The sequence below is a fragment of the Schistosoma haematobium genome, chromosome ZW, assembly GCF_000699445.3.
Source record: "Schistosoma haematobium chromosome ZW, whole genome shotgun sequence".
NCBI lineage: Eukaryota > Metazoa > Platyhelminthes > Trematoda > Strigeidida > Schistosomatidae > Schistosoma > Schistosoma haematobium.
In genome coordinates, this window is record NC_067195.1 from 19,696,406 (window position 1) to 19,717,206 (window position 20,801).

A 20,801-nucleotide genomic window follows, 5' to 3' on the forward strand; every position below is an offset into this window, starting at 1 on the left:
TCGAAATAATCAGATTTTTCAGACGACTTGAAAATACATAGCTCACAAATAGATAATTAGATAACAATCAAAAAACCACTAACCTTGAGTATTGCTTTTTCAATATACCCTTATTCGAAAGTGAAGAGTCCATCAACCACAACCCTACGTTTCTTGAATTGTAATGATCAGTTGATTCTCGATTAGATGAAAATTTATTGAAGTGAATCTCCGGACGTAGAATATTACCTTATGAAGTGGTAAAAGTAATGTAAATTATTAACATCATTAACCAAACAAGTATATATTGGCTAATTAGAGAAATGTTAATTTGAATAAGATTTAATTATACCACACTTAATCTTATAGGTTTCAGTGGAAAATAAAAATATTTCTTAAATAAAAATGACAATATATGAGCACCTCAAAACTATTGGTCGTCATTGCTTCCTGAAAATGTGTTAATTTGGCTTGAGTTATTTCGAATTTGATTATGTCTTTGACAAAGGCCGATTGAGATTGCTGAGGTTAAAGTTGAATATACTACATTTCTAGGACGTTAAGGTACTTAAAAGTGTTATATGAATCTAATCCGAATATAACATTTAATATGAACGCTAGACTATTCGATCAAAACCTAGGGGAATATTTAGCTGACTGATTCACTATCCCACATTAGTATTGTTAAATAAGGTAATAGGTAGAAGGAATGTATATTTGTTGTGAGAAGTTGCATAGCATTTACATAATACACATACATAGCCTTTATTCATCCATTCGCATCTTTCGGTGGATTTAGCAATCTGAACTGTCTTCTTGTCTAGTCTCCAAGTGTTCTGCTAACTTCATCGTCCGCTGTACTAAAACTCTTCATTCTGTCTGACAACTTAGAGGCCACATTCCGCAACGTACTTCTTACAAGCAATCTTGTGAGTAACATCCACAGCAGTATAACATCAATACTGACCTACGGTTGGAGATGTTTAATAACGACACATTTTATTTGCACCAGAAAAGATGTTTTACTAGGTTGTGGTACAACAATCGATCATCTCTTTTTCTTAAAAGAGAAGTGTTCTTCTTTGCTGTTGAATTGCGATATCAGATAATTGAACTCGAATGAGTAACTGAATACTTCGACAAGTTACATTCTAAGTTAGCTGAGTATATTATTATCGTTGATATTGTTTTAATTGATAAAGTTAAATAGACAGAATCAGCTAGTCTTATTTTATCAAGTCCAGTTTGTGAAAAACAGTAAGCTGTTGGGAAAGTTTAACAGTTCTGAACAAATAATAAACCACGAAATATCAAGCGTATAACTTATATTATCAAATATTTTGGAGATTTTATTTGTCAAACTTATGCATAGTAGATATTAAATATATGAGAATTAATTGAATAAGATATTTGAAAAACAAACCTTATTAGGTGAAATGAAGCTGAAAGAGGAAAAGGTGTCACGAAATCTACCAACAGTGTTGATCTTTCCCACTAAATTATCTTCTGATATGACATTAAAACTGAAGATGCCCTCTTAATTATAAATCAGGTTCCTAATAATCAACCAAAAGGCGTAAGATTACGTTTACTCTGCATAGATGAAGTAATTGATTTCAATCTAAAGAAATCCAACATATGCATATACAAAAGATAAACACAACCTTTCTGTTTACCTTCAACGATGTGCAGTTAACGAGAATTAAATTTTTAAGGGTTTGAGATTATATTTTGATTTATCGTTTCATCCTCTCCCACTAGATAAATCATAAAAGTAGTTACAGAATGTCGCTATTATGTATCGCCAAGTGTTCGAATTGTCAAACTATCAAGTCCATTTAACTTTCATGACTACTTCTACCTAATAGGCAGTCTTGAAACATTTGGAGCATATATCTTCGAGTTCGAAGGCGAAGCGCAGACGCACAGTAATGCAAACAGTAAACCCGAGAACTATTTCTTATCACAGTATGAGATAAACATTGCTAGTTGCTTTTCAGATGCCACAGATAGTAAAGCTACCTACAAGTATAGCAAGGAAAGAATACTACCTCGCCAGTTAGTAGGACTAGTGCATTAACGAAGATTGTGTCAGAAGCATTCAGATTTATAAGCAGCCGAAATGCCAACGTGAATGGAATATTTTTAGTATTTTGCTGGTACAAAGTTTTGTCCGGTGTCAGCTTAGTGACGGCCGCCCTAGCATAGGCAGTCTGTTATCTGCTGACTTCCTAGTAGCTCACCGTAATGTTTACAGAATCTGCATCAAGTATAACGTCCTGAAGATCGTGATTTCACATCATGTGAACATGCTTTCTTTGGAGGACGTTTCAACTGTTTCTTAAAGTGCACTAAGAGTGCTGAATGGTAGAAATGTCTATAGTATATTAGTACCATTTCTAGATTCCATCTTTATTCGAATAAAATTCATAGGGAAAATTCCGCTTCTTCCCGTTATCTTGGACATGTAACTGATTGACGAAAAAGGAAAAATGGATTCAAGCTTTTCTGCCACACGCTTAGCTACTTATGCAGGTAACGACCAATTTTGTTAAAGCCACCCTCAGGGTTATGAGTATGTACAAATCGAAAGTCCTCTTTTCTACGTTGTGTTGTATTTGTTCCTGTACAGTTGCCACTGGTTTCAAACAAAAATGTCTCTGAGAAAGTGATTATCCGTCACACATCGGATTTGCAAGATTTACGGAGAATGTTTTTCTCTGTCCTTATTATGAATGTTTAATTAGATAAAAATTTCTAATTAACTTTTTACAATACTTCTAATTTCTTTGTGTGATATATAGACACCAATCGAATAATTAGATTGGCTTGTAACGAAAATATGTGGTGTGATAGTGATTATCCAGATTTAAAAATTCGATAAGTTGTGTAATCATCATTATACAACATTTACGGAGTTTACATAAATGAAAGGATTCAGTTGGTGAAAATCACAAATTAGTGAAGACAAATGGAAAGGGATTTAAATTAAAAATAAGAAATGATTAATTAATGACGACAATAGTAATACGTTACTTTATTCAACTATATTTGAAATAACTCTTATAAATGTTTTAAACCTGCAATTGAGAGAATATTTGGTTACTAAACTAACTTAGCTTTTAATTATATGCTCTATAATGCAAATATGTGAATCGAGTAGATTCTTTTGAATACTTTCTAATTACATTCTACAATTACATATCCGAATTAGTAATTCAAATGAACAGCAAACTTTGAGATAACGTTAAACTAACATTCTATAAAAATATTTAGTCAACTCTTTTATTATATATTCTGTAATCTAAAAACCGTTTGTTGACATATATTCAGTCCGTACAAATAACCATTTTAATTTCGATCCCTGAAAGTGTCTTCCGTGAAGTTAGTAACTTATTATTTTAAAGCATTTCGTCCAACAGTTCTTATCAAATCAATATAGTTATTATAATTTAGTAAATATGTTTGATGTAGTAATTACATTCGTAATATGCATTGTGAAATTATAAATACTTATATTGTTATGCAAAATCATCACGACGTAGTAGCTGACCTTTACAGTTTCCCGTACTTAATAGTGTAAATGATAATTTAATTACATTTTAAAATAACGATATCTAGATGTCTGAATTATTTTTATAAATTAACGATGTTACTTAAAGTACTAATGTTTTGTGCTACAAGCAACAATCTCTACGTACATAATTTTTGAAAAATTTGCTTCATCTAATAGCATAGAAAAAGATCTAATTTACCTGCTTAATAATCTATGTACAGTTCACTCATAACGAAGTTTACACAATGTATGTAATCATTTATGACTAGTTATGTTCATATACAAGTTGATCTAATTAAGATTCAAATGAGAAAAGTCATTAGTATCACTTAACTGTTTATCAATGAACCTAACTGGAAGAAAGATGATGACTTCAAAGCCCTACCTACTCAGTGTATTTTGTTATAGTATATGCTATTTGTTAACAACAATCTTTAATTCTACGTAGTTGAAATGGCATTAAAAATCTACTGATTAACTTCTATATTGAGAGTTAAGTGTAATATTTAAAAAGATTATTACATGGTAACATGGAATTTATAGATCAATATAACGTAGTATGGTTTCATTTGCAGCAGCAATACTGACCATCAGATCAATAGTGTATAAATATAATGTCAAGTTCATTCCACCTTCAATGTGACTTATATACTAACTTCCAAGACATTTTGCTTATGCTTCATTATTTATTCAGCTCTCTTATTTTATATGATGTTCTTACCAATAATTACTCTCAATATCATCATCATTTTTTATTATCTTAACAAGTGTGACACAACAATTCCTATTTTATATTCCCTTGTTCTTACATACAGTTTTATTTCATTGATTAGAACTTATCACTTTAAAGAAGACACGAATCGAGCGAAGAAATTTCTTTTCAATTAGTTTTTCATAATGGCTCTACACTAATATATATATATATATATATATATATATATATATATATATATATATATATATATATATATATATATATATATATATATATATATATATATATATATATAAATTACTCGATGTTAATTTATGATCGAAATGTCATTGTGTAATTATTACGTAACATATCCGCTCGACGAGTATTATTTGATTATTGTATATCATATATATATAATCCGTGTCAGGTAGAAACAAGTGTCTACTTCAGTACAATGGAAGATGGTCGCGCAACTTCGTGCATTGGTTAAGATTAGGCATTAACACCATTGGATGCCGGCTCAGTGGTCCACTAGGTTAAGCGTTCGCGTGCGAGATTGAAGGCCCTGGGTTCGAGTCCCGCGAGCGGGATCGTGGATGCGCACTGCTGAGAAGTCCCACAACAGGACGAAACGGCCGTCCAGTTCTTCCAGGTTTTCAATGGTGATCTAACATCAATCGGTTCATGATCTCAATCAATATATACATATATATATATTAGTGTAGAGCCATGATGAAAAACTAATTGAAAAGAAATTTCTTCGTTCGATTCGTTTCTTCGCTATTTACCAAATGTCGAAATAAGAATTTTCATTGTCACTTTAATTAAGGCAGATAATTTTTTGTATTCTTTATGTATGACATTATCAATGAACCTATTTTACATTATGAGAAGTTTAGCATTTTCGATTTATAAAACAAGTTTTGACACAATAATAATAATAATAATAATCTTTAGTTTATAACTGTAGACCCTGATAAAGAATTTATGAAGAACTATTATTCACTCTAATACTCATTGCTTAAAACTAGTATAATTATGAAAATCATTAAGATTTTATGAAGAACTACAGTTAGCATTAACAAAGAGGGAATTCAATTCTTTTCTAATTAATTAACTTAATTTATTTTTCAGCATTAACTTTAATGATCCAATTTGTTTGTTTGTTTTTCTCTGTTAATTATCAGTTTATTATTATAGTTTTTTTTTAATACTTATAATTGCGACAAATATTGATAACAAAAGTAACTTTGATTATTCCGCTTATATAAAAGACAACTAAATTAGTAATTGTGTCTTCTCATATATTTTATATATCATAGTTAATTAATAACTTTTTTCTTAAAAAAGATTCCACTGTCTGGAATAGTCAAGGTAACTAATTTTTTATGACACGTTCCCCCACCAATAGACAGAAATATTGCGAGCATTTGCTTTAATATTTATATGTATCATAGAAAATTAAACTACGTAAAATCACATTTAGTATTAGTTAATCAATATATAGAAGGTAGATACTATAAACATTTTGCTAACATTATTTAGTTTGAATACAAACAAAGAAAGTTCTATAACAAATGAAATTAACTTACCTGTAGTTTTTAAGCGATCTGACCTACTCCAGGCAACCGTATCTTTGAAAGGTTCAAACGTTGGAGGTGCAGTTAATTGTGGTATAGGCTTAGCCCCCCAGTACCGCCATTCTGGACGATTCATAGGCTTAACTTGGTCTTTAACCCATTTAATATACATTTTCCCATATTGCAATTCTGGATCTATATATGTTGCAACATCTTTCACCTGGTTGTATATTCTGCAGGCTAATCAAAAGAAAGAATAATAGTTAGTGAGAAGCAGAAATATCTTTAAACTGAGCTACAACCGAAACGTGGCGTCCGTCCACGAACTTACTGATTGAATATCTCGGCTGTGTGGCTATACACAGACCTCATGGTTGGAGTCTACGAGATAACTGCAATCAGTGATCGGATACTTTGAATAATAAGGCTCAGAATCAGTCACAATGGTGAACATCCATTCACTCTTTGTACTTCTCGAGATCCTCAGTTTCAGTATTTCTTCGTATTTACTTTCTACTTCACCTTTCCAAACCATACATTCAAATTTCAGTTTTTCTTATTATCAGTATCACTCTCACTACATTATTTCAATTATTTTGCCATTCATCTTTTTAAACTCATCTTGTTCTGTTAATATGATATGGGAACTTGTGCCAACGCAAATATTTGTCGGGCTCTATTTTGTTTTTGACTGACTGATAATGAAATCAATGTGCTGTACTCTTCCTTGCCTAAACATCGATCCCAATGCTCAGAAGTGAGTAAAGATTGAAAAATTAACAGATCCATAAACTGAATAAATTATTCAATCATGTAATTAAAAGTGAACAGGTTTAAGGTGGTGGAATTAAATAAGTCATTAATGAATGGTAGACAAAAATTGACTGGAGTCAAGAATATCTGAACTGTATCATATTAATCACGATAACTGTAGTAAAATGGCTTGTCTCAAACTAAAATTAAACAAGTACTGATCAATCCTTGGCTTTTCAATGGTTCAATAGGAGTCAGTTCAGTCATTTTTTAATATCCACAAGTTACATGATTTCACATCATTCATTTGGCTTTCTATAGAAAAGTGAATTCACTTACCTTATTTTCTAGTCTGGCATAATTTTTTTCACTATCATTACGGTTTTTATCAATGCAATCAGTATTACTATTAAAAATTTATTTATTCATGAATTAGCGTGAAATCCATATTAAAAGGATTGCAAAAATAACAGAAGAGACAGTAGTCAAAGGAAGGATAAAATACTTTATGGTATTCAAGTAAACGAAAGTGAGGATACCTGACAACCACACAAGTCAGATATAAAAAAACTAACTGGTGTGTGTATGAGTGAAAATGAGTGATAAAGTATTCCTTGTCTCAACAGAACTGCGACGAATGCTTTTCTTCCAAATATCTCGTAATCAGTAAACAGGGAAATGAATGTTGATTGAAACCTAAAATAACAATTGGATAATTTGCTTTCTTTCCTTTTTTTATTGTTCAGTTGAGTGACTGATTAATTGGTTGAATATTAATTGTCTGTAATATTTTCAATGTCGTATTTCAGTTTCCCTTTATACAGATCCTGGACCATGACAAATTATTTAACATTTCTCTTATTTTCGGCTGTATTTGTTAGTCTATATATTTGGATTTTGATCCACTTTTACTTTTAGTGTAGGGTTGTGAAAATTGTCTAGTTTTATTGAAATAATGAATCTATCAACGTTAGAGTATCATTCAAAATCTCAAAGATGGTCAAGCAATACCATGGACTGATTGAAATAAGACTTTAACACCGTTGGATAACGGCTCTGTAGTTTAGAGATCAAAAGTTCGCGCGCGAGACCGAAGGCCCTGGGTTCTATTCCCGCTTGCGAGGTCGTGGATGAGCACCGCTGGACAGTCCTGTACTAGCATGAAAGGACCGTCCAGTGCTTTCAGAATTTTAATGGTGGTCTAACACTGATCGGTTCATGATTTCAATGAAACAGTTCTACTTTGATGTTCATGTTCAACAATTTGGATTATTAGCTAGTTTTTATTAAAGTAACACATTGTGCTATTGAATAAAAATAAAGAAAATCCAGCCAATTCCGACGAAGTAATTTCAAAAATCAAAAGAAGGTTGAGTGATGATCAAGAGGTTGAAGAAAAATATAGGGGGGTTAAGAGTAATTTCCGAATAAGAAATACGATAATTAATTTTCCACATAACAGTATGAAGAGACAATGAATAACTTCATGATGTAATCTCCTCCTACAGACTAACATAATTATCTCAATTACTGAGATTATTTCAAACATAATTTTCACATTTAAAGGGATGAGCTGTTTTCCTCTCAACCCATCAGAGTGATAAGACGAAAGAACTCACTCAAATGTGCTTGGATACAAGTTGCCACACTCTAGGTATATCAGCGCAGTGAGAGGAAAGGAACACAAAGAAGTCGAAACCATTATGCCATTGAGAATTGAGTGATAACCATAATAATGAAATTTAGGAATGAGGAGTATGGAATGATACTTAAATTTGAGAATTACTAGTTAAGAATGAAAACATCCCCCCTCATTGTTACAGGCTTTGAGACATATCAATTAGGATCTATAATCAACCAGAAAGTCCAAATCTCTTAGTAAATCTCAATTCAACAGTTAGTGACATCGGTGATTAATGCTATTTCTTGAATTTCCATTCCTCAACTTTACTCTAGTCTACCCTTGTACTGGTTAGGCATCTGGTGTTATGAAGACGGTAACTAGTTACGAATAAAAGATATTAAAATCAGCGGTTTTGGAACACCCATCGATCTATTTGCCATGTTTATCTAGTACTCCAAAACTAATGTAAGTATTAGTCATTAGGTCACTTCACCAAACGCGAGCAATTCTTCGATTACACCAAATACTAGTAAACTAGACTTGTCTTCTATCGTCACAGGACATGCTTTATAACCATAAAGTGACATAGAGATAATTGTTGCATAGTGTGCTGGATGTTAGATAGGTATATCGATATTTTTGTTTGTGTTGCAGGTGACAAGCATTGGGTAATCAAAAGAGCTTATTATATATATAAATTCGTACCTTCAGCGTTGATAGGACGTCGAATTCGTTCATCTTCACAACTTTTTCTCTCTACAAATCGACTTGCAATATCTGAATGAAAATCATGAAATGCTTCAGACAAGATATTTGACTCTGACTTGCAGCTTTTCTTTCTTTGATGATTACTACTGCTACCACCTTCGTCCATACTTGAAGCATAATCTGAATCAATAAATTCACTCTTCAACTGGTCCAACTGATCTTTAGTATATGCATAATTCATCTTCGTTTCTCCATTATCATTATTAGTGTGATTATTAGTGGAGTTGTTTTTGCTAATAACACCACCGACAGAAAATGGAGCTAACTGATTGAATGGTCGTAATATATTTTCATTTGATTTGACCATCCCAGTGTTTGGTATTTCTGCACTGTTTGTTAATCTAGTAGTATTGGTACCATTTGGGAAAGTGCAACCTGTTTGTGCATCTGAAATATTTGATTCTTCGGTGGGAGTAAATTCCCACTGGATTTTACTTGACAAGAAATTCTTTTGAAATAAATCATTAGGTATCCATATAGCGGTGTTGAATGGAATTTTAAAATTGGTACTTGGAATTGTTTCACTATTTCCTTGTTTGACAAATTCTACCATTACGAGTTTATCTGACACTGTGAATCCCAAAATACATTTAAGAAAATCAAAAATACAATATGTTGTTATGCAATCGAAAATGGATTAAAATATTAAACAACAGATATCCTAACTTACAAAATAGGTGGAACTAAAGCATATGGATGAAGTAGTTAAATTCAAGATAACGCCTAAAGGGTTTTTGTGCACAATTTATTCATTTATATGTTTATAAGAGCATTCTACCATTACGGTTGATGTTGGTTCATGATGAAAACCCCAACCATTATTTCTTATCCTAACTGTTAATTCTAATTCGTAGACCGAATTCGAGATTTCTCATGGTCAATTTAGAACCATCTAGTGTCATCCATATACTACTTTGATGCCACTATGAAAAATTAATAAAAACTAGAGAGTGATTAAATTCTCTCTGAAATTAGACTAGGAGTTTATCCATAACCAAAACTGCTTATATAAAGCAATGACATATGAAGTGGTATTTTAAGTTTTTTTGAATTTTTCACTAGTGTTTATGGTTTATAAGAGACAACAACTAAGGAATTTAGTAACTATAACATCAAATGGAAGTAAACTTTCGATGCATATTCTTGTCTCGTTATAGACTTATGTAATAGGTGGTAATTTCATAAGGACATGTATTTTTCTTTACATCACACTTTTCGTCGTTTATTGTGAATATATTATCGATAAAGCTTCTATACAAAACTATGAAGCTCCCAAAAAATAAATTAACTAGTTTGCAATGAAACGCGATTGTAAGGCGGAAACATTATTACTAGATGTCTTACTAAAGAAAGCAATGTAATTAATGGGTTCGTTTTAAACTCAATTGTTAACAGTGATCAAACGAGTTTTTTAGAATGCTTCGAAGTTTGAAGATACTACTCATAAAAAACAAGTAACATAAGTAAAAAGATAAAATAGTACCCTAGCTTCTATTAGTTCACCATATCATCAGTCAAAAACAAAATAGAGCCCGACAAATATTTGCGTTGGCACAAGTTCCCATATCATATTAACAGAACAAGATGAGTTTAAAAAGATGAATGGCAAAATAATTGAAATAATGTAGTGAGAGTGATACTGATAATAAGAAAAACTGAAATTTGAATGTATGGTTTGGAAAGGTGAAGTAGAAAGTAAATACGAAGAAATACTGAAACTGAGGATCTCGAGAAGTACAAAGAGTGAATGGATGTTCACCATTGTGACTGATTCTGAGCCTTATTATTCAAAGTATCTGATCACTGATTGCAGTTATCTCGTAGACTCCAATCACGTGGTCTGTACATACACTTATGACTTCATAGAGCGATACCACAGTTTATTGCATCGTGAACAATTTTCCCTAGGAATAGTGGTAAGAGATCGCAACAGTCCAAACAAGTGAAATATCAACATTATTGAGGAATGTAACTCATGAATAAGATCTTATTGTTCATTTATATATATCTGAAAGGGGTTCTAAGATAGTTATGATAATACAGGTGGTTATTCAACAACGTTTGTTTGATTTTTCCAAGCAAAACTCAATCTCATAACGATGAAAGTTATACTCGTTCTTAATTTTTGCAAACAGTCTACCAAAGATTATTTTATAGGTAAAATATTCTTAAAAATTTTAGAAAGTTACTAGTTCTTACACAAAGTAATTTGAATGCTATCGACCGAGCTCAAATTATTCCAATTGTTTTCACAGATTCAGTAGAGTGAATGCAACCATTTAAATCTGAGGCATTACATTTAGTAACGCACTGGTGAAAAAGCCGGTTCACGTAAACTTTCTATACGCAGAGGCACGGTGAAATTATCATACACCTCAGAATTATCACAACCCTTTCAACTGTGTGAAAAAAATTATTTCCCTATATACTGGAAAAATTAATAAACGGAAAAAAGTAGATAACTATATAACAGTAACCATTCTACATGACGGCTGATGAACATTGTTGCAATGAATGTCATTCCAATCTAGAGCTGAACTTCGATATTTTAACAAGGGATGTGCTATCTCAATATTCAAATTCTTCAGTGACCTAATAGGATCTTATTAACAGGGTAGTTTATGCTCATTCTCTTTTTATTCGTTTAATAAAGATTTATATATGTATTGGTTGTCCTTGTGAGTTTTCAGTTGAAATGTTTGGTAGTACAGTTCATTTCCTATCATACTGGAAAAATGTATACAATTATGCGTATAAGACGTTATTTGTTAGGGAATATTTTAACTGTATAGTTTCAAAATGTCTCACATGAATGCAACTAATTCGATGTATATATTACGGAATAAAAATAGCTCTACCTATTAATCTGTTATACATTTAAACCAAAGTTTGTAGATTTTCAACGGTTACTTTCAATAATTAGATGAAGACAAGTCACTCTAGGCTTATACGGTTATTTATCAGATGAGTTAAATGTTCCCTTATGAAAAAGAAAAAAAGAATCACCACAAAATGGAAATTACCGTTTCTAATCGATGAACGCGATTCGTAACCAGATAAAACTTTCGCAACATAATAAGGAATAAGATAATGCTTTTGTGAATGATTTAATTCCTTACAATTAGATATGCACTGCGGTACAAGAACAAAATCTCCTGCATCAACAGGGTGACGATGAAAATCCAAATATGATAGTAGTTCATGTACATGAGTTTCTTGAATATTTTCACGATGTTTTATTTTTGAATTAGGGTCTTCAAAGCAGATAATAAACGTGCAGTAATCTACCTATAAATTGTATAAAAGCAATTAGTTTGAGGAAATTATGAGAACCTACTAAGAATATCAGTATACAAGATATTTACTATCAGTTTGTCGTTTAGTTTATTTTAACATGTAAATGAATCGCAGTCATGAAAAATTATTCTACAGCGGTAATGATTCGACTTCCTCAGTGTTATGCATGAAAGACGTCCCTTTTCAGTTACTTCTGTTTGGTTAGCCGAGTAGTATCAAAAGCATTCACACGAACTTTTTTCTTAAAGCTAAGCTCATAAATGTGTACTTGACAAATAAATTACTATTACCACTATCCTTAATATTGCAATGTTTGGTATCTGGTGTTGAGTAACTTAAAATGAAAAATTAAGATTTGGTGAACTTAACATGATGCTATTCATTAAAGACTAGGAATTCGAAATGCAAAGTCTAAACAATGAATATCAAACCACACGCAAGAATTTACCTGTGAAAGTACAGTGCCCATAAATAACCGACTACCCTCGTTATACTTTGGAGCCAAAACAGTATGACCCAGAAGTAAAGCACCAGCTGAAGGAGCTATTCGAACATCATCAGCCCACCAATCAAGTTGTGAGCGACCATTTATGAAAGATCTATCATGAACGATAAAAATCACTGTATTACTGAAATATAATATTTCATATAAAATAAAACTAGGACGAACAACCTTGTTACCAGCCTATCTCAGGGCAGACTCTCTGGAGTTGTTCTTCAGCTTAAAATTTTAATATTCGAAAGTTTTAAAAGTGTAAATAGTGTTACTTGAAAACTAATTAAATTTTTTTTAAATTGTCAAAATATTGAGCATTTAAAGAGAATGAAATTCTTTTACGTATCATTTATATCAAATAGTAACGTTAGTCAGACGATCATTGAAAATTAAGGGCAATCAGACATCCGTTTCTTCTTGGAATGGGTCCCTGAAGCTTTACGCACCTAATATTTTATCCAGGATCAAACTCAAGGTATTCACACCTCGTGACGAGTGCACAATATTTTAACTGCTTAGTCGTGATTTAATGTTTTGCGTTTCTAACTACCAATGGCTGACAATATTTACAAACATTGATTGTTTGACGCCTAACATGCTTGAATCACATTGATCACGGGACGCTTCATTTGAATTTAGTCCCTAGTAAGTACATAATCGTATTTTAGTATGCAAGGTTGTTGAGATTTTTGAACTTTGTATTCTCATATCTATCTGTGATAACACAGTTAAGCTGCTTAGAGTGAAAAAGAACACAACAAATAATATAGTTAGTTCGGCGAATATAAAGTCATCAAAGCATGATAATATATATTACATTAAATACTTGTTACAAACTGCAACTGTAAAAGAAAAGTGTATTCACCTAGCGACACGATATCTGCTTCGTTTGAATTTATTACCAGCATGTTCCTCTGAACATTCATATGCAAGACACGAATTGCACATACAGTTATGATTATGACCTTCACCATACATTGTATGGGATGAAGAGGTAATAAACTGGTTTGAATCTGTTGTAGTTACTTCTTCTGACGTGCCAGAAATTGTCTGAGTTTGACAGTCATTCATTTCAAGCAATTTACTTCTTTGAACTTGCTGTTCATTAATCTTAGGGAGGTGAATGGAACTGTCTGTTAATAGTTTTTCACTTGAAGGGTTCGAAACTTGACAAGCACTATCTTTAAGCAATAAATAAATGTAAAAGGAATTTGTTTTAAGCAGAAGTGTGCATTCCTTAATATATATCTCCTAAAAAGAACTGGGGTTTTCGCTTATCTTGTTTCTGTTTGCTTTGGCTAAAAGGGTATTAATAGAAAAATATGATCAAGTACACTTGACCACTGATAAAAGTCTTCAAATCTTTTGATAACATAATGAATGTGGATCAGATACCAAAGAAACAAATAACTAAAAATAACATCTATGTCGCCGATATCAATTTCAAGCCATTTTTATGTAGATTTGTGGGTTAGCACAGTTGGAGAGTTCTAAAATAAGAAGAAACACTGTTCAAGTGCATGTTGATTTCAATAATTCTTCAACTAATATCACTTTTAATAATCGACGGGAACAGCGGCGGAAGATAAATTTAAGTTATGTGGTTTTCTGAGCAAATATTCCGATCTATCAATATTTTTATTTCAATAAACCATAGCAACGTGGAACTGTTAAATTTTACTCAAAACTCTCTTCATTTTTTGTTTATAACATTTCGTCTTTCTTTCTCCATCAAGACACCAGTGAAGGTACTCACATACATAATTCTAATGTTATTTCAGTGTATAAACGGTTTATTTTATAAAGTGAATCGGTCTTGTATGCTAAAAATGAAAGAAATCAAATATAACTGAAGAAAAGAGTGTTATTTTATGCTACGAGAGTAGTTGGCATCCGAAGTCGTTTAATCGATTTCCTTAAACTTGGTTAATTATCCCTCAACTAATACAAAAAGAGTTGTAAAAGATTAGATGATGGATTATCGAGCAGAACAGTTTCGCTAAAATGAACAATCGTACTCAAAGTCCTTTGAAGTTAAAAAATAGAACAGGATATAAAATTTCATTCTAGCGAACTTTTTTAACTGGTTAATAAAGTTATATTCATGAAATCTCATTTGATCTTACAATAAACATCATACTATCAAGTAATATGATTTCACTTCATTAGAAATAAGGCTTGAAACCAATTCTGATATAATTGAGTATTTTTGCTAGGTAATATATCTTTCATAGTTAACTCCTATAAATTACTTGTTTTCCTTTTGTTAGCAAGGCAACTTCATATATACATATTAGCAATTTATAACCTAAATATGCATGCTGAAATAGTAGTTTAAACCAGAAAGTTATAAATTTTATATATGACAATCCGGAAAATGAATACCAGCTGTTAAGTAATCATGTTACACATCTAAAAACCAATGTAGAACGGTAAAAATCCTTGAAAATGGGCATTTCTTTAATAAATAACAACCTTTAAAGAAATTTACATTATGTTTACGAAGACAGTGTAATGTTTAACTATGACAACAAGTTATCGGTATAAATCAGTTACTCTGGGAAACGTAAATAGTTATGACCTAAGAGTCATATTCAGTTAAAAATATACTATTTTATGACTCTTTTGATGAATAAGATAGACTAAAAATTTATTAAGGTCAGTGAGAAAAATTGGATCACATAATATTAGAAAATTCAAATTTATCGTTGACAATCATATTAAATTGTGAATGGGTACTGCTGAGATGTCTCAAACTAGGGGTTATGTCTGCCTGGGTTTTCTTTTGTCTTCTTAAACTGATACTACCCATGACAAAAGCCATCCTTATTTCTATTAAAATCAAATAAGATTATCACCTTAATTAAGCTTAAGATTTTGGCATGGACAAGGCTTTAAAGATGAGTGTTGACAGATATCTAAACGCTTAATACTTCATGTTACTTTGCCCAACAGGTTTTCACTACTTTATTTCGATAAGATTGAATCATATATAATGGGTAGACCGATCGGTTAGTCAAAGCATAACAGCAATTATTTGCGTTTTTTGTCTTTTTCGAAATAACTATTTATTTTTAATACTGTTGTTTTTAGTAACGTTAATTTAACTCTTTTTGGTATTATATCTCTTAGTGTATAAAAGTACGTTAACTACGGGACTGTTTCATAAAGCATTGTAGTCGATGAGGATAACTCCATGCTAAACTGCCACTTGTATGTCCTTTCCTGAGTCACTGAATGTGGACAACAGCATTTCTTTGTTTAATCAATTATCTTGTTTCAATATTGACTGTGATAACTGGTTTGGCTAACATAACTTCCTAAATGTTCATACAGTGATCTGTTTATTTATTTATTTACCTGCAAATACTCTGACAAGTTTGCGATTACTAGCCAGGATTACAGATTTCATCCCCACCATAACCGAGGACGACATACGTAGTTACCGGCCATCAAATATAAATTGGATATCTGTAGATACATTTCTTCACACGATGCCGCTTAAACACAAACATTCAAAATATATTCAACATCTTACTGCAGTGCTGTTTTGTGGCGTTGTATTAAACAATACTTATACTTGATTATTTTCTTAAAGAAGCTCGGACGAGACTGACGGATCAAACTTTAAAATGATTCGATTCAATCACCAAGATTTAGACAAATTTATTTTTTTGAATTGATATACATTTATGGAGAATGCTTGAAGTGTACGAATAGATGCAATTGCCAAAAACCAGGAATGCTAACTTTTAAAAACTATTTTCTTACTGAACCTTAAAATTTCTGTGTTAATGATATCGCTCTTTCACCAACATGAAACAATTAAAAATAAAATGGCTTGAAACTCGACTTTTAACTACGTTGAATCTGCATGCACGATCAGGTAAATGTGTAAAATGGAGCCGTAGAATGACAGAACCGGAGCAGTTTCGCTATACATTGATAAATGAGAATTTCCACAAGCTAATAGGACACGCTTTATCCATGACTGGTTCATGGGCAAAATAACTGATAAATGTTGTCAAGTGCTTTATCCATAGTTTTCGTATTAAAAATAGTTTTTAACGTTATGTCGATTACATGGATGACTACAGATCCAGACACATAGATACGCTTCCCTTTTATGTGACTGCTTTTCTAAACGAGCGACATTTATAACATGTTTATTTCAATATTCGTGTTATATACTTCCCCCTTACCGATCGTTGTTTCCTACAGAACCCTATGGTCCCCAAAATGATTATGAATTGAAGACTCTTAGAAGCTTATCGTACTTTTTTAGATGATTACTGAATTTAGTTGTTTTCTAGAGTACTAATCGGTAATACGTGTTAAATGTACAGTGTCACTTCGGAATATCAAAGTATTGTCAACTTTTAGGAATATCTGAATTAATATGAAAACTTTTCATTAGAACTACGGGTCGAGCTGAATAATGTTGTAGAATAAGTATTCATTGCGATTTTATTTTCATCCAAGAAACTCTCGTGAAGGTAGTGCATTTATACTGAAGAATCATGGATGAACAAACGCCACTTCAAAAATTATTAGGAAGTAAATAGATTTTCCTTGTATGAATGAGGTTTCTAGATTATGATCATATCATGTCTTTGATTTCAGTGGTTTTTTGAAATCAAAATGGGATGATTATTTATCAAACCTTGTCCGTATTTCTTCAAAAATGTGGGTGAAACTGAAGTGAAAGAATACTTTTTGTCACAAGTCTTTTAATGCTCTGAATTAAAGATCCAATGGGTCGTTAGTTATCAGGATATGTTTATCAAACATGTACCTAATCTACATTTACTTATAACAATAAGTTTAGTGTATTTGTGAGATCACGCCACAGTCAACGATCTCCAAACAGTAGCTCATATATATGGATTATTATAAGGGATTTTATCCTCATGTGCTCAGGGGTTCAAGTACGCTATATCATCATTTCAGTAAAAATTATATACAAACATCATTCAGAAACTCTGCTATCTACTTACTGTTTCGTCAGTCGTTCATTAGCTACAATATTGAGCTTACTTGCTAATTATAGATGTACAAAACTGAGTGATTGCAGAGTAATCATTTTTATTATGTCAGAAATGTACATAAAGGGGTTTTTTCAATTAAACAATCACATAATACATAATCTGTTCAAGTTAATAAACTACTGACTAACTAAACAGTAAATATCCAATTTCGCATAAATGAAAACCCTGATTCAGTTGATGGACAAGTGATTATAACAAAAATAAGACTGAATTAGGGTGGTTAAGAAAATTGTTGTACCAGGAAATGTTTGCCTTTAAAGCTTTTTAGAAGGATCTGAAATCAATTACACACATCAGTACAAACTTATGGCAAATCGAAAAAGTCAAATAAACCTACCTACATTTAGCATCATTATTAAATCTGATAAACGAGACGTACCATTGGTTAAAACAGTTTTGTAACACATAAAATAAGTTTATAAACTCCAAAGAGACACTCTTAGAGCCTGAAAGACATCAATTTTTGTTAACATTTATAAATTATTGAAAGTTGTTAACCACACCTATTTAACCTCGTTACACAATTTAGGCAGTCTTAGCTTGACATCAAACAGAGAACACATCTAACGAGATAATATCGGGAGATATCGGACCAAAATATTGCATCAATTATTGACTGCTATTCTACGCTGAGTAGTGATGCAACGTTACACTGAAATAACCACGATTAGTGGATAATGACTAGCAAGTGATAAGAATCGGGATGGAATGGAATTTTGTTGATGTGTTTATTACCTATCTCTGTCTGGATCATAAACAGTATCATCAAATACTTCTTGTTCCCTTTCGTTTCTTTCTCTTTCTTATTTTATTTCCTACTAATGGGAATACTTTTACTACTAGTGGTTCCCTCCAATTCTTTTAAACTCTTCTTGCTGTACTTGTGTGAACTGTACCAGCATAGACTTATACGCTAATTATCCACGCGCTACTTAATTCGTGTCTGATTATCTGTAGGTCTAGAAAAATACTGTCAATGTCAGAAAAGTGCAAACAAACAGTTGCACATTGTGATTTGTGGTGGTTGTTAGATTTCAATTAAGTCATGAACTTATTTAAATTAGGCCACTAGGTAAATTTACTCAGAGATTTCATGCATTCCCGAATACTATGAGGCTAATAATTTGTTCAAAAGTACGAAAACAATGAAGGTTTGACTAGCTTGTTGTTAGCCTTAAATTTCAACCCGCTTTAAGTGTATGTTTCTACAAGTGGAAACATAAATTGTATTACCATGTCCCGTAATTATCGTTTCCATATACTGCATGAGTTACTCCTACTATAGTTTTAAAAAGTACGGGCGAAAAAAACTGATTTCCGATTAGATAATTGCGTCTATGAGTAAAATTTAGGCCCATTTGCGAATGTAACCACAAATATCATATTATGTATTATGATCACAACATACCGGTGTTTACAAAAATCTTTTTCAAAATCTCTTCATCAAATACAGAACACATGAATTATTTTACAGCCACTGACCAGTGGTAGGACTCAGTCATTTATATGCCGCTGACTACGCTAAATCGAATATATATCACTAACGTTTCAGAGTTTAAATCATTTTTGTAGATTGTAAATAATGTGTAGAGTTTTACTTTTATCAATAAAATAACGGTAACTTCCTTAGGTCAGTACTTGTTTAGAATGAACTGAGCAACCACTACTTTTTGTGTATAAGATGCTAAACTTAAGATAGAAATTCCATAATTCTGATCAGAGCTTCGCAATAATGGGGAATCTTAACATTATCAGCTAATAGCAAAGCTTCGGAAAAGTTTGTGACGCATCTGACACAAAATTAGCTTTAGAATTCGTTTTAGAGATAATGTATAGCAGGATTCAAATCTTACCTTTCATGGCTTCTTGAGATGTCAAATTATGTGTCTGTGGATTTATAACAGGACGTATTCCACCTGTGATTTCGTTTGGAAATTTGTGTAAACTGTCCAGCACAAACTTATAGCACGAATTCGGGCATCCATAAAGTTTTGAAGGAACTCTGATACTCCATTCAATTGGTGAAAGCTGGACAAAACATCCACTCACAGCAATTGTAATAACATTCAGTCTGCTCTTCGAACAACACGTCATCATCAATAATTTAGAAGCCAGTTCAAGAACTCTGTTATTTGGTTTTATATTATTCATTAAAAGAGTTAAATAGAGGGGACGTGAGTTGCAAACTGTGGATAATTGTTGTATCTCATAAAATTCCTGCAAGTAAAATTGTGTGTAAAAAACATCATTTCTACAGTACCTACCTTAGTCAGTAAACCGTCTGTGACTAGTAATACACATTCCGCATCCACATGCGAGTAAGACGCCAATAACGCAGGAAAGACATAACAGCTAGTCCCAAAACATACACTTCTTAACCACTTATTTAACTCCTGTACATTTATGTAAGAAGCTACTACCAGCTTCGTTCGGAAGCGCTTGACCTATTCACAAATATGTTCATGAGCAAAGAGAGCTTACATAGTCATCGAATGTTATAACATTAAAATACAAGGCTTTGTTGTTTATAGCCATCTTGCACAAATGTTCGACAATATGAGAGCAAATCTGATCCCACACTTTGTAAATACTTCCAGAAGTGTCAATACAAAAAACAATACGAGATTCTCTCACATCACCGAAAATGGTTTTGCGTGTTGATATCCGTGGACAGTGATTTGCAGAACCACATAATCTTGATATTCGCATGCTATATTATTTCATGTAACGCTTAGTATTCCGTACGTTCCCGTTTAGTCCGGAGGTAACTTATGTTCTGGGGAAGTGTTAGATGCAGTATGTGAGACTCTGAAAGAGAAAAGAACGAGAAAATAAGTGAGCCGATTACTTAGTAAGCACATAAAACGAACTTACAATCAGTAATAGTTGTTATCGACGAAAATCGGAGATGCCACAAGCGTAAGATTAAGATAATCTGATTAATGAAATTAAAAGTTGGTAGTGTAGGATTTTGAACGCGATACATTAAGGCGATTCAAATAC

The 20,801-nt window shown here is 32.1% G+C and overlaps 1 protein-coding gene across 1 annotated transcript in view; it reads right to left on the reverse strand.

The window, feature by feature from the left end:
• Positions 1-20,801, reverse strand: part of MS3_00002961 (uncharacterized protein) — a 48,181-nt gene extending 27,380 nt beyond the window's left edge. The window contains exons 1-10 of the mRNA XM_051210631.1: positions 20,673-20,801; positions 20,280-20,606; positions 20,063-20,242; positions 19,652-20,015; positions 13,616-13,931; positions 12,703-12,853; positions 11,981-12,245; positions 8,895-9,527; positions 5,825-6,052; positions 84-228 (exon numbers count right to left, since the gene is read on the reverse strand). Of these exons, the coding sequence (XP_051070644.1) occupies positions 84-228; positions 5,825-6,052; positions 8,895-9,527; positions 11,981-12,245; positions 12,703-12,853; positions 13,616-13,931; positions 19,652-20,015; positions 20,063-20,242; positions 20,280-20,507 (2,510 nt within the window). The 5' untranslated portion in view covers positions 20,508-20,606; positions 20,673-20,801. The remainder of the gene's footprint in view (positions 1-83; positions 229-5,824; positions 6,053-8,894; positions 9,528-11,980; positions 12,246-12,702; positions 12,854-13,615; positions 13,932-19,651; positions 20,016-20,062; positions 20,243-20,279; positions 20,607-20,672) is intronic.